Consider the following 14,202-nt stretch of genomic DNA (forward strand, 5'->3'; position numbering starts at 1 on the left):
TCAGTCCTAGGGCCGGTGCTGTTTCTGGTATACGTGAATGACATGACGGAAGGGATAGATTCAGAGGTATCCCTATTTGCAGATAGTAGGTTGGTAGACAGCAACCACCCAGGGAAGTACTACCGTCCTGCCAGATGACTGTGAAACAAAAACCTGTAACTGTTTTGCATGATGGTAGGATTGCTGGTTTCTTTTTCTGTCTCATAAACACGCTAAGATAACAGGGATATCTTGCTACTCCTACTTACACTTTGGTCACACTTCACAGACACGCACATGCATATATATATATACATACATCTAGGTTTTTCTCCTTTTTCTAAATAGCTCTTGTTCTTTTTTAGTTCTTCTATTGTCCATGGGGAAGTGGAAAAGAATCTTTCCTCCGTAAGCCATGCGTGTCGTATGAGGCGACTAAAATGCCGGGAGCAATGGGCTAGTAACCCCTTCTCCTGTATAAAATTACTAAAAAAGAGAAGAAGAAAAACTTTATAAAATTGGGTTGCTTAAATGTGCGTGGATGTAGTGCGGATGACAAGAAACAGATGATTGCTGATGTTATGAATGAAAAGAAGTTGGATGTCCTGGCCCTAAGCGAAACAAAGCTGAAGGGGGTAGGAGAGTTTCAGTGGGGGGAAATAAATGGGATTAAATCTGGAGTATCTGAGAGAGTTAGAGCAAAGGAAGGGGTAGCAGTAATGTTAAATGATCAGTTATGGAAGGAGAAAAGAGAATATGAATGTGTAAATTCAAGAATTATGTGGATTAAAGTAAAGGTTGGATGCGAGAAGTATGGAAAATTTTCTAGGGTGATTACCTTTATGTACCTCAACATTACATGCATACAAGTAAACTCATTGGGAGACAACCATATTGTTTACCGTAGTCACCCCGTGTAGACATGTGAGAAAACTTAACCACCCCTGGTCACGGCAGGTGGTTCCTTCGACCTCGCAATCTTATCCATATCTATCCGAGACCAGTATGGATTGGATAGCACCCACAAGTACGGTGCTACTAATTAATTGTGGACTGTATAGATTATATTAGTGTAACTGAATGAAGGGGGGGGGGGTAGGTTACACATGGATATATCCATCAAGGAAAAACACTTGTACATAATCTCACCACTTACCAGATATTCTCTGGTGGTCACTTGATGTAGCTGGATCACTCATAACCTATCCAATTACAACATACCTAACTGGCCAGTATCAGTCTGCTATAACTAGAAGGGTTACTTAACTGTGGGTGATTGATACTCCTTATTTCCTCCATTCACCATCTCATTTCGATGTCCTGCTACACCGACATGGTTCTTATTCCAGCAGGACGAGGTATCCGTCGGTTTGTCCCGGTTTAGAAGTCGTGACTCCATAAAGCCTTCACTATCCTCGGGACAGGAACAACGAGGTAAACATGTGCACACACTCTGGGAATGGCAGTTCATATCGCTTCAACGATTCCTTAACTTAGTGTTATTATCACTGATTACATTACGATTTACAAGACGGTTTAATGTCTCATAATTATTATACACATTGGAGGCCACTCCATTAAGATTTGAGACCGATGAGTGATGATTAAATCACGGGTATTTTTCCCCGGGACACAGTCCATGGCGACGCGCCAGTCACCCCCAGTCCTACCATTATTCACTCATTTTACCACCTTATTTACAGCGGTGCCGTCAATCACGTTCCCTCACTCTTCACCAGGGACAGTCACGACACTTCCTATTATGAAGTGAGGCCTATATTAATCCTTAGGCCGCCGTGAACGCCAATTTCCTGGTCCCATGTTTTCACAGCCTCTTAAACCCATTCAAAACACTGCCGCCTCTCCCATGCCCCGAGTCGACCTCTACCCCCGCACATCCGCGCATGCGCAAAGGGAACTCTTGGTTCTATCCTATTTTCAAATACATTTTTGACCCATATCGACACATTAAACACCTATTAGGCACTATAGCTTCGGAAAATTAAAATATTTTCCACACTGCGGCCGGGCGGAGGTCGTTGCTAGACGACTTACATAATGTGGAGTACAATTTTCCCATCTTCACTGGCCACCTGGCTTGGGAACTCCAACATTGGTATTTACATAATCACCCATTAATTCTTTCCACCTGTTAACTCCTCAGGTAGGGCTCCATCCAAAGCACACTCAAGCCTCCATGCTTCTGGTATTAACAATTTCCCTCTTATTGTAAGGTGTGACACTAAGCCTATGCTCTCTGGGTTAATTTGTTGGGCATACTGGAATTATGAGACTTTAACAATAACAAGTCTCTCTCAGTATCCCAAGTCAGCCCCAGCACATTACTGCATATAGGCACTTCAACTCCATGGCCATCCATATTTATTGATCCCTCAAAATGGACTAATTACTGTTCCATTCTCTCAGGGGCATAAGCCTATGCTCCCTGGGTTAATTTATTGGGCATACTGGAATTATGAGACGTTAACAATAACAAGTCTCTCTCAGTGTCCCAAGTCAGCCCCAGCACCTTACTGCATTATTTCATTAACCCCTTCACATATCCTCATTAGTTCCTCTTCAGTTGACGTCACACCCGGAAATTGTCCACATAAGATTATTTACCCAATTACTTCGCTCAGTGGACCACCTGTGCACTTAAGGTGTGCATTTATCATCGCCTGAAGTAAGAACAATTTATTATTTAACTGTTTATTAATTATATCATTATAAGCAGTCAACAATTTTGGTGTCTTGCTCAGTTCGCAGAGCTGGGCCCTTTAACTGTCCATACGCCATCCTATAATTAGTAGGTAATTCTGGACGGTCGAGCTTCCACGGAAGTCGCACCCAGTAATGTCCAGATTCACATTTAACATCCTTCAGGTATTGTTCCTGAGTAATGGAATCATTTGGACTTTCCTCATTTATATTAATCCCTATGCTGTCCAGCTCCCACAAATTAGACTGGTTCAACATCATTCTCGATAGAAGAATACTTGTACTGGGTTGACCTTTTATGAGTAAGACACCGTGACTGTATTCACTACTTCTAGTCATTATTACTAGGCGGTAGTCTGCCATATATTACATGGCCCGTACCAGTGTTGAGGAGAGTGGCGCCGCATGGTTTTGGATTTATGCCCTTTATCCTGAATTATTACATCCAACACCGGCAAGGCTACCTCAGCTAGGCCATCATTATTGCCATTAGCTGCAACCTTTACATCAGTCACTGTAGTGTCAGGGTTATTAACATTATCATTATTGTCACCATTATTATAAGAATCACATACAACCCTGCACATAACTGTATGGTGCCTTCCCTTGTTGCATTGATAGCAACTGTTCAATTTGGTATGACAATCCTTTACATTATGATTGTCTAGACATCTGATAAATCTGTCAAGTTCTTTCATCCTCTCCACTTTAATATCCCATGAATTATAGGCATTACAATTTTTAGTGAAATGAGTACCCTGGCAGAAGAGGCAGTCTCTCTTTTCCTTGCCTGACCTCTTATTAACTGGGTTACCCTTACTGAGGTACTTATTCCTCTTACCTTGATGTGAGGAACCACTATTACTGATTCCTGACTTGATATGTGCCTATTTAACTCTTAACTATGATTATTACCACTGGGATTATTTTTCCCTTTTGAGACTTGACAGATACTTCAGAGTCATTATGTGTTATATCCTTAGAACTGTTTGGCTGACTGGTCTGCAATTGAACAATTAATTCCTGCCGACCTAGTCTGATTTCCTCCAGACCGTACTCTGGAGGTTTTGGCAAACCCACCCTTTGCATTAATAGGTTGATCAACTGCCTGGCTTACACCCTTTAATTTATTCAAAGCCTTACTTTTACAAGACAGTTTTTCTTCCAATTCGTAATGTTGATTAATTAAAACATTCATTTCCATTCCATCTGCACAATTCTCCAGCAGATCTCTTTCACAGTCTTTAAACCACAATTTGTACCAATCAAATCTACTCTCTAAAGCATCTAAATATAACTTTAATTCATTAGGGTTCACGGTTCTTTGATTCATTAAATCAAATGCCTTCGTCACATGGCCTTTAATAGCCTGTAATGATGCTTTCATTACTCTAAAATTCATGGACTTGTCAGCCACATTAACTCCATCAGATCCAGTCATGGTTAGAGAATTATTAATCACTGATTATACAACTTAAGTAGGCGCCTTATAAGAGTAATTCTTGCACTTTACTCTTGTATAAATCCTAGCCACACATGTGCTAGCAATTAATTGGGCTAATTATCATCCACCACACGATCGATTAAACTTGTGTACCCTATACCCACTTCCTTCAATCAGTCACTTAATTATTAAGTAATTAATTCAATTAATTTTTTCACTGATTGCATCCGGTTCAGGAAGGACCAGTGGGCAGATATGGAAAATTTTCTAGGGTGATTACCTTTATGTACCTCAACATTACATGCATACAAGTAAACTCATTGGGAGACAACCATATTGTTTACCGTAGTCACCCCGTGTAGACATGTGAGAAAACTTAACCACCCCTGGTCACGGCAGGTGGTTCCTTTGACTTCACAATCTTATCCATATCTATCCGAGACCAGTATGGATTGGATAGCACCCACAAGTACGGTGCTACTAATTAATTGTGGACTGTATAGATTATATTAGTGTAACTGAATGAAGGGGGGGGTAGGTTACACATGGATATATCCATCAAGGAAAAACACTTGTACATAATCTCACCACTTACCAGATATTCTCTGGTGGTCACTTGATGTAGCTGGATCACTCATAACCTATCCAATTACAACATACCTAACTGGCCAGTATCAGTCTGCTATAACTAGAAGGGTTACTTAACTGTGGGTGATTGATACTCCTTATTTCCTCCATTCACCATCTCATTTCGATGTCCTGCTACACCGACACGGTTCTTATTCCAGCAGGACGAGGTATCCGTCGGTTTGTCCCGGTTTAGAAGTCGTGACTCCATAAAGCCTTCACTATCCTCGGGACAGGAACAACGAGGTAAACATGTGCACACACACTCTGGGAATGGCAGTTCATATCGCTTCAACGATTCCTTAACTTAGTGTTATTATCACTGATTACATTACGATTTACAAGACGGTTTAATGTCTCATAATTATTATACACATTGGAGGCCACTCCATTAAGATTTGAGACCGATGAGTGATGATTAAATCACGGGTATTTTTCCCCGGGACACAGTCCATGGCGACGCGCCAGTCACCCCCGGTCCTACCATTATTCACTCATTTTACCACCTTATTTACAGCGGTGCCGTCAATCACATTCCCTCACTCTTCACCAGGGACAGTCACGACACTTCCTATTATGAAGTGAGGCCTATATTAATCCTTAGGCCGCCGTGAACGCCAATTTCCTGGTCCCATGTTTTCACAGCCTCTTAAACCCATTCAAAACACTGCCGCCTCTCCCATGCCCCGAGTCGACCTCTACCCCCGCACATCCACGCATGCGCAAAGGGAACTCTTGGTTCTATCCTATTTTCAAATACATTTTTGACCCATATCGACACATTAAACACCTATTAGGCACTATAGTTTCGGAAAATTAAAATATTTTCCACAAGATGGTTCCTGGAGTTTAACACCATTAAGTGCAAAGTCGTGAAGACTGCGGAAGGCCAAGGAAGACCGCAGACGGAGTACATGCTTGGGGGTCAAAGACTGCAAACCTCACTCAAGGAAAAGGATCTTAGAGTGAGCATCACACCAAACACATCACCTGAAGCCCACATCAACAAAGTAACTGCTGCAGCATAGGGGTGCCTGGAAAACCTAAGAATAGCATTTCAACATAATTTTTTTTTATTTTATTAGGACATGATACATAGTTGTACAAGGTATTATAGTAGTTGGGTGTACATGTTGAAAGTCCCTTGTATGCAGAGCATTACGGGCAGGCTTAAATTCACAATGCTGTACACTGTGTAAGGCAGGCCCATATTGGAGTATGCATTGCCAGTATGGAACCCTCACCTGGTCAAGCATGTCAAGAAATTAGAGAAAGTGCAAAGGTTTGTAACAAGACTATTCCTGGAGCTAAGGGGTATGTCCTACGAGGAGAGATTAAGGGAACGCAACCTGATGACACTGAAGGACAGGAGGGATGGGGGGGACAAGATAATGGTGTATAAAATGTTAAGAGGAATCGACAAGGTGGACATGGACAGAATGTTTGTTCCTGAGATAGGACACAGCAACAATGGACCACAACTGGAAGTTGAAAACTCAGATGAGTCACAGAGATGTTAGGAATTATTTCTTCAGCATTAGAGTTGTCAGGAAGTGGAACAATCAGGAGAGTGATGTATTGGAGGCAGGAGTCATACATAGCTTTAAGGAGAGGTGCAACAAACTCTTAGAGCAGGGAGAGAGGGGAACTAGTAGTGACCAGCAAAGTGGCAGGGCCAGGAGCTGTGAATCTACCCTTACAACCACAAATAGGCGAGTACACACACACACTCACACTTTCACTCTCTCTCACTCTCTCTCACTCTCTCTCTCACTCTCTCTCACTCTCTCTCACTCTCTCTCACTCTCTCTCACTCTCTCTCACTCTCTCACTCTCTCACTCTCACTCTCACTCTCACTCTCACTCTCACTCTCTCTCTCTCTCTCTCTCTCTCTCTCTCTCTCTCTCTCTCTCTCTCTCTCTCTCTCTCTCTCACTCACTCACTCACTCACTCACTCACTCACTCACTCTTGAATAAATCCCACACATTACAGTTTGCACTACAGTAACTGTATATAATAAATCTTATTCCATCTTTACTTTGTTCAATCTTAGGAGATGATCCATGAGGCTTCTCGGAGACTATACAGAGCCACACACAAGCGTGCATATTTCCGCTCGGTGAAGATTCTCATCCCCAAATCCTGGACCAACACTAGTGTCATCGGTAATGCACTCAGTGAAAATTTCCAAGTAAGATGTGTATAATTTTACAGATTACTGTATGTTTGAGCTAAACCCAAAAAAGAATGTCCTTTGCTTCATGCTGTACTAAACTAGTAGACTTATATGTAGAATAAATTAAATCTTCGATTCTTGCCTGCAGCAAGAATCAATTTGTATTTTTTTATGGTTTTCTTGTACTTTCAAGAACTTCAGCACAAACTTTAGTCATAAGTTCTTTATACATACATTGATAAATTGTAAATGTATTGGAATCCAAATTCAAATTAATACTTTGATGGTTTGCAGACTAGTGATATCAGAGTGGACATCATGAACAGTGTTTACAAAAACCAACCATATACACAACAGAGTGGTGGTTGTGGTGAACCTGGCATGTATATCCACCTCACTCCTGAGTACCTCATAGATCGCAGACAAGCTGCCTGGTGGGGGCCTCGAGGTATACTCAAAAATGTTACGTGAGAAACCACTTGAACTGATTTATGAGAGAGTTGCATGTCATCTGTATAGAAAACAAAAAAGCGCAATACCATGACTGGAACAATACACAAATAACCTGCATTACTTCTCCACTTCTTTCTTCCTCTCTTTGTCTTGTCCCTGTTCCCCTCACTATATATATATATATATATATATATATATATATATATATATATATATATATATATATATATATATATATATATATATATATATATATATATATGATATATATATATATATATATATATATCATATATATATATATATATAGTATATATATATATATATATATATATATACAGTTGACCATGACTTGCTCCACGTAAAATTGTCACACTATGGTATAAGAGGGCACTCCCTCAACTACCTCAAGTCATACCTCAGCAACAGAAGCCAATATGTGTACGCAAATGGGGCAAACTCTTCTGCGCAACCAATTACAGTTGGTGTCCCACAGGGAAGTGTCCTTGGCCCTCTTCTCTTTCTCCTATACATAAATGACCTTCCAAATGCTTCGCAATTACTCAAACCCACACTATTTGCAGATGACACTACATACGTCTTCTCTCACCCGAGCCCAGTCACGCTAGCCAATACTGTAAATACCGAATTACAGAAAATATCTACCTGGATGAGGACTAACAAACTTACACTAAACATTGACAAAACCTACTTCATTCAGTTTGGTAACAGAGCTACAGATGTCCCTCTTAACATAATGATAAACGGATCACCTATCACAAAACTAACAGAGGGAAAATTCTTAGGAATCCACCTTGATAATAGACTCAAATTTCATACACATATACAACAAATCTCTAAGAAAATTTCCAAGACTGTAGGCATACTATCGAAGATACGGTACTATGTTCCACAGTCAGCCCTCCTGGCCCTATATCACTCTCTTATTTACCCCTATCTCACCTATGGAATTTGTGCATGGGGCTCAACAACAATTAACCATCTCAGACCACTAATTACTCAACAAAAGGCTGCAGTTAGAATGATAACAAATTCTCACTACAGGCAGCACACTCCACCAATATTCAATACACTAAACCTACTCACCATACAAAACATCCATACTTATTACTGCACCTATTACATACATAGAACACTTAACTCTGATATTAACCCTCCCCTCAAACATCTCCTTGCCAACCTCAACAGAACACATGACCATAACACAAGGCACAGATCACTCTTTGATGTTCCTCGTGTCCATCTCACACTATGCAAAAACTCAATGCACATAAAAGGCCCTAAAATCTGGAATTCATTACCTGTAAATATAAAAGAAACACTACCTGATTATAAATTCAAGTCTCTTCTCAAAGATCACTTACTCACCCAAAACCAAATAAATACTGAATAACTGAACCTTATAAATTGTATATCTTAAATGTTTCTCACAATTATATCACATAAATGTTAAACCTAAAACCGAATCTAACTTTATTATTTTTTAAATACTCTACCTAACAGAATACTCCATACGACTGAATGTACAACAATGCATGCAACCATATGACCTGTCTTTGTAATACTCACTTGTGCTTTATAGTAATCTGTTTACATTAATGTTTTATCACTGATTTCATCATTGCTTAGTTAATCTTAAGTTAATTTTAAGCCAGCCCGTAATGCTATGCATAGTATAAGTGGCTTTGGCATACTGCTCTTATCTGTATTTTTTTGTACCTCTGTATGTGTGCACAAATAGAAATAAATAAATAAATAAATAAATAAATAAGGGTGAGAATTACAATAGAGATGAAGAAAAAGATCATTGATAAGTATGAAAGTGGAGTGCATGTCTCCGAGCTGGCCAGGTTGTATAATAAACCCCAATCAACCATCGCTACTATTGGTGGTACAGCTGCTGCTGCTGCTGCACTGTCAGCTGCTGCTGCTGCTGTAGCACCGTTGTTGGTGTGGCTTATTGAGAATACCAAGAAACAATTAACCCCAGAGGATTTGCCACCCAGGATAACCCAAAAAAGTCAGTGTCATCGAAGACTGTCTAACTTATTTCCATTGGGGTCCTTAATCTTGTCTCCCAGGATGCAACCCACACAAGTCGACTAACACCCAGGTGAACAGGGAAAAATGCCTGGAACTAGTGCTCATATTGGTGAATTTAAAGCCAGCAAAGGTTGGTTTGAGAGATTTAAGAATCGTAGTGGCATACACAGTGTGATAAGGCCTGTTCTGGAAGAAAATGCCAAACAGGACCTACAGTACTCAGGAGGAAAAGGCACTCCCAGGACACAGTGTCTCATCAGTCATTGCTGCATCTTCAATAAAGGTAAGTGTCATTTATTCTTCATTTAGTAGACTAGTACATGCACAATATATACTGTGCATGTACTACTCTACTATTGTGCATGTATCCTTCTCTTTGTGTGTGGGAAAATGTATATTTCATGTGGTAAAATTTTTTTTTTCATACTTTTGGGTGTCTTGCACGGATTAATTTGATTTCCATTATTTCTTATGGGGAAAATTCATTCACATAGCGATTATTTCGCATAACAATTACCCCTCTTGCACGGATTAAAATCGTTAACCGGGGGTCCACTGTATATAATATATATATATATATATATATATATATATATATATATATATATATATATATGTGTGTGTGTGTGTGTGTGTGTGTGTGTGTGTGTGTGTGTGTGTGTGTGTGTGCGCCGAATAGGCAGAACTTGCTATCTTGGCTTGAACAGCAACGCTCATCTTGCCATATAGGACAAGTGAAAATTTGTGTATACAATAATTTCGCCAAAATCATTCTGAACCTAACAAAAAAAATATATTTGATTGTGTTTGTTTAGTATTAAATTATTGTAAACGTATTTAAAATATATTTAGTTGGGTTAGGCTAAAATAAATTGTTCTTGTTATATTAAGGTTAGGTAAGTTTTCTAAGATTCTTTTGGTGCAAAATTAAAATTTTTTACATTAACATTAATGAAAAAAATATATCTTTAAACGTATAAGAGAAAATTTTCGAAAGGTCTTAATTTTAAATGAGCTCTTGCTAATTGACCAGTTTTACATATTCAGCACGACATATATATATATATATATATATATATATATATACATACACACACATGTATATATATATATGTATATACAGTGGACCCCCGACATTCGATGGCATCGACATTCGATAATTCCGATAAATCTGACATTCGATGCATTTTAAAGCAAAAAATTTCGCCTCTACATTCGATGGTAAACCCGACATTCGATGTGATTCGTCTCATTTCGTATGAGATGTGTCCACGTGTAGCCTGAACTGCACCGTGTGTGCCAGTGTTTACAAGCCAGCCAGTGTGTGAGCATCTAAGGATACATTCGGTACATTCCATATCACTTTTTTTAGTGCTTGTTTCTGCAAAATAAGTAACCATGGGCCCCAAGAAAGCTTCTAGTGCCAAGCCTTCGAGAAAAAAGGTGCTAATGACTATTGAAATGAAGAAAGAGATAATTGCAAAGTACGAAAGTGGAGTGCATGTGTCGGAGCAGGCCAGGTTGTATAGTAAACCCCACTCAACCGTCTCTACTATAGTGAGCAGGAAAAGGGCAATCAAGGAAGTTGTTGTTGCAAAAGGTGCAACTTTGTTTCCAAAACAGAGATCGCTAGTGTTAGAAGGTGTTGAGAGACTGTTATTGGTGTGGATAAATGAAAAACAGATAGCAGGAGATAGCATCTCTTAAGCGATCATTTGTGAAAAGGCTAGGCAGTTGCATGATGATTTGGTAAAGAAATTGCCTGCAACTAGTACTGATGTGAGTGACTTTAAGGCCAGCAAAGGTTGGTTTGAAAGATTTAAGAATCGTAGTGGCATACATAGTGTGATAAGGCATGGTGAGGCTGCCAGTTCGGACCACAAAGTGGCTGAAAAATATGTGTATGAATTCAAGGAGTACATAGAGGCTGAAGGATTGAAACCTGAACAAGTGTTTAACTGTGATGAAACAGGCCTATTTTGGAAGAAATTGCCAAGCAGGACCTATATTACGCAGGAGGAAAAGGCACTCCCAGGACATAAGCCTATAAAAGACAGGCATACTCTGTTAATGTGTGCCAATGCTAGTGGTGATTCCAAAGTGAAGCCTTTATTGGTGTATCACTCTGAAACTCCCAGAGTGTTCAGGCAAAAAGAATGTTCTCAAGGCTAATTTGTGTGTGCTGTGGAGGGCAAACAGTAAGGCATGGGTCACTAGGGACTTTTTCTATGACTGGTTACACCATGCATTTGCCCCCACTGTGAAAAATTACCTAACTGAAAAGAAATTAGACCTTAAGTGCCTCCTGGTATTAGACAATGCCCCTGGTCATCCTACAGACGTGGCAGAGTGACTTTCTGCGGACATGAGCTTCATTAAGGTCAAGTTTTTGCCTCCTAATACCACTCCTCTCCTGCAGCCCATGGACCAGCAGGTCATTTCCAACTTCAAGAAACTGTACACAAAAGCTATGTTTCAAAAGTGCTTTGTAGTGACCACAGAAACTCAACTGACTCAAAAAGAGTTTTGGAAGGATCACTTTAATATCCTCAGTTGTATAAACCTTATAGGTAAGGCTTTGGAGGAAGTGACTAAGAGGACCTTGAACTCTGCTTGGAAAAAACTGTGGCCAGAATGTGTAGACAAAAGGGATTTTGAGGCTAACCCTGAGAAGTGTATGCCAGTTGAGGAAACCATTGTGGCATTGGGGAAGTCATTGGGGTTGGAGGTTAGTGGGGAGGATGTGGAAGAGTTGGTGGAGGAGGACAATGATGAACTAACCACTGATGAGCTGCTAGATCATCTTCAACAGCAAGAGGCCAGACCTGAGGAAACTGCTTCAGAGGAGGGGAGAGAGAAATTGTCTTGTCTAACTAATTTATTAACTTTCTTCAGTAAAGCTTTTGAGGCTGTTGACCACGATAAAGAATTTGATATTATTTACTTAGATTTTAGTAAGGCATTTGATAGAGTTCCGCACCAAAGACTGTTGAACGAAGTAGCAGCTCATGGCATTGGGGGAAGAGTGCTCTCGTGGATCGAATCATGGCTCACAGACAGGAAGCAGAGAGTGTCCATAAATGGGGTTAAATCCGAGTGGGGATCAGTAACAAGTGGCGTTCCATAGGGATCAGTCTTGGGCCCGTTGTTGTTTATAATGTATATCAATGATCTTGATGAAGGAATTACTAGTGATATGAGCAAATTCGCCGATGACACGAAGATAGGTAGGATAATTGATTCAAATGTAGATGTTAGGGAACTTCAGGAGGATTTAGACAAACTCTACTCTTGGTCAGAAAAGTGGCAGATGCAGTTCAATGTAGATAAATGCAAGGTTCTGAAGCTCGGGAGTGTCCATAACCCTAGCACTTATAAGTTAAATAATGTAGAACTTAGCCATACAGATTGCGAAAAGGACTTGGGGGTTATGGTAAGCAGCAACCTTAAACCAAGACAGCAATGCCTAAGCGTACGTAATAAGGCAAATAGATTACTGGGATTTATATCAAGAAGTGTAAGCAACAGAAGTCCAGAGGTCATACTGCAGCTTTACACATCATTAGTAAGGCCTCACCTAGATTATGCAGCTCAATTCTGGTCTCCATATTACAGAATGGACATAAATTCGTTAGAAAACATTCAGCGTAGGATGACTAAATTAATACATAGCATTAGAAATCTTCCTTATGAAGAAAGATTGAAGACTCTTAAGTTACATTCACTTGTTAGACGAAGAATGAGGGGAGACCTGATCGAAGTGTATAAGTGGAAGATAGGTATTAATAAAGGGGATATTAACAAGGTCTTGAGGATATCTCTCCAAGAGAGAACCCGCAGTAATGGATTTAAATTAGATAAGTTTATATTTAGAAAGGACATAGGAAAGTATTGGTTTGGAAATAGGGTAGTTGATGAGTGGAACAGTCTACCTAGTTGAGTTATTGAGGCTAGGACTTTGAGTAGTTTCAAATTTAGGTTGGATAAGTACATGAGTGGGAGGGGTTGGATTTGAGTGGGACTTGCACATCGGAGCTTGTTTCTTGGGTGGCATTGAAAATTGGGTTGGTCAAATGTTTGTTAGTGGGATGAATTGTAAAGGACCTGCCTAGTATGGGCCAACAGGCCTGCTGCAGTGTTCCTCCTTTCTTATGTAATTATGTTCTAAGAAGTTGCCTACTTCAAAGATTAAGGAAATGTGTGCAAAGTGGCTTGAAGTGCAAACCTTTTTTGATGAAAATCACCATGACATAGCTACTGCAAGCCGTGTTGGCAACCTGTACAATGACAATGTTGTGAACCACTTTAGGAAAGTCATAAAGGAGCGAGAGGTACAGGCCTCTATGGAGAGATATGTTGTGCGACAAAAGTCCAGTGACTCTCAAGCTGGTCCTAGTGGCATTAAAAGAAGAAGGGAAGTAACCCCGGAAAAGGACTTGCTACCTCAAGTCCTAATGGAAGGGGATTCCCCTTCTAAACAGTAACAACCTTGACACTCTCCCCTCCTCCCATCCCATCAATCATCACCAGATCTTCATTAAAGGTAAGTGTCACTTATTCTATTGTTATTAATGTATTGTTATTGCTGTTATTGTAATTATTTTATTGCATTAGACTTAATATTTCATGTGGTAAATTTTTTTTTTTCATACTTTTGGGTGTCTTGCACGGATTAATTTGATTTCCATTATTTCTTATGGGGAAAATTAATTCGACTCGATATTTTCGACATTCAT

The 14,202-nt window shown here is 39.8% G+C and overlaps 1 protein-coding gene across 8 annotated transcripts in view; it reads left to right on the plus strand.

Annotated features, from left to right (window-relative positions):
• The window catches only part of LOC128703277 (calcium-activated chloride channel regulator 1), a 482,928-nt gene that overhangs the window by 262,734 nt on the left and 205,992 nt on the right, over nt 1-14,202 (plus strand). For all 8 annotated transcript variants that reach the window (XM_070103296.1, XM_070103298.1, XM_070103299.1 and 5 more), the window contains 2 exons: nt 6,827-6,964; nt 7,244-7,397. In XM_070103296.1, the coding sequence (XP_069959397.1) occupies nt 6,827-6,964; nt 7,244-7,397 (292 nt within the window). The remainder of the gene's footprint in view (nt 1-6,826; nt 6,965-7,243; nt 7,398-14,202) is intronic.

The sequence above is a fragment of the Cherax quadricarinatus genome, chromosome 85 (assembly GCF_038502225.1).
Source record: "Cherax quadricarinatus isolate ZL_2023a chromosome 85, ASM3850222v1, whole genome shotgun sequence".
Taxonomy (NCBI): Eukaryota; Metazoa; Arthropoda; class Malacostraca; order Decapoda; family Parastacidae; genus Cherax; species Cherax quadricarinatus.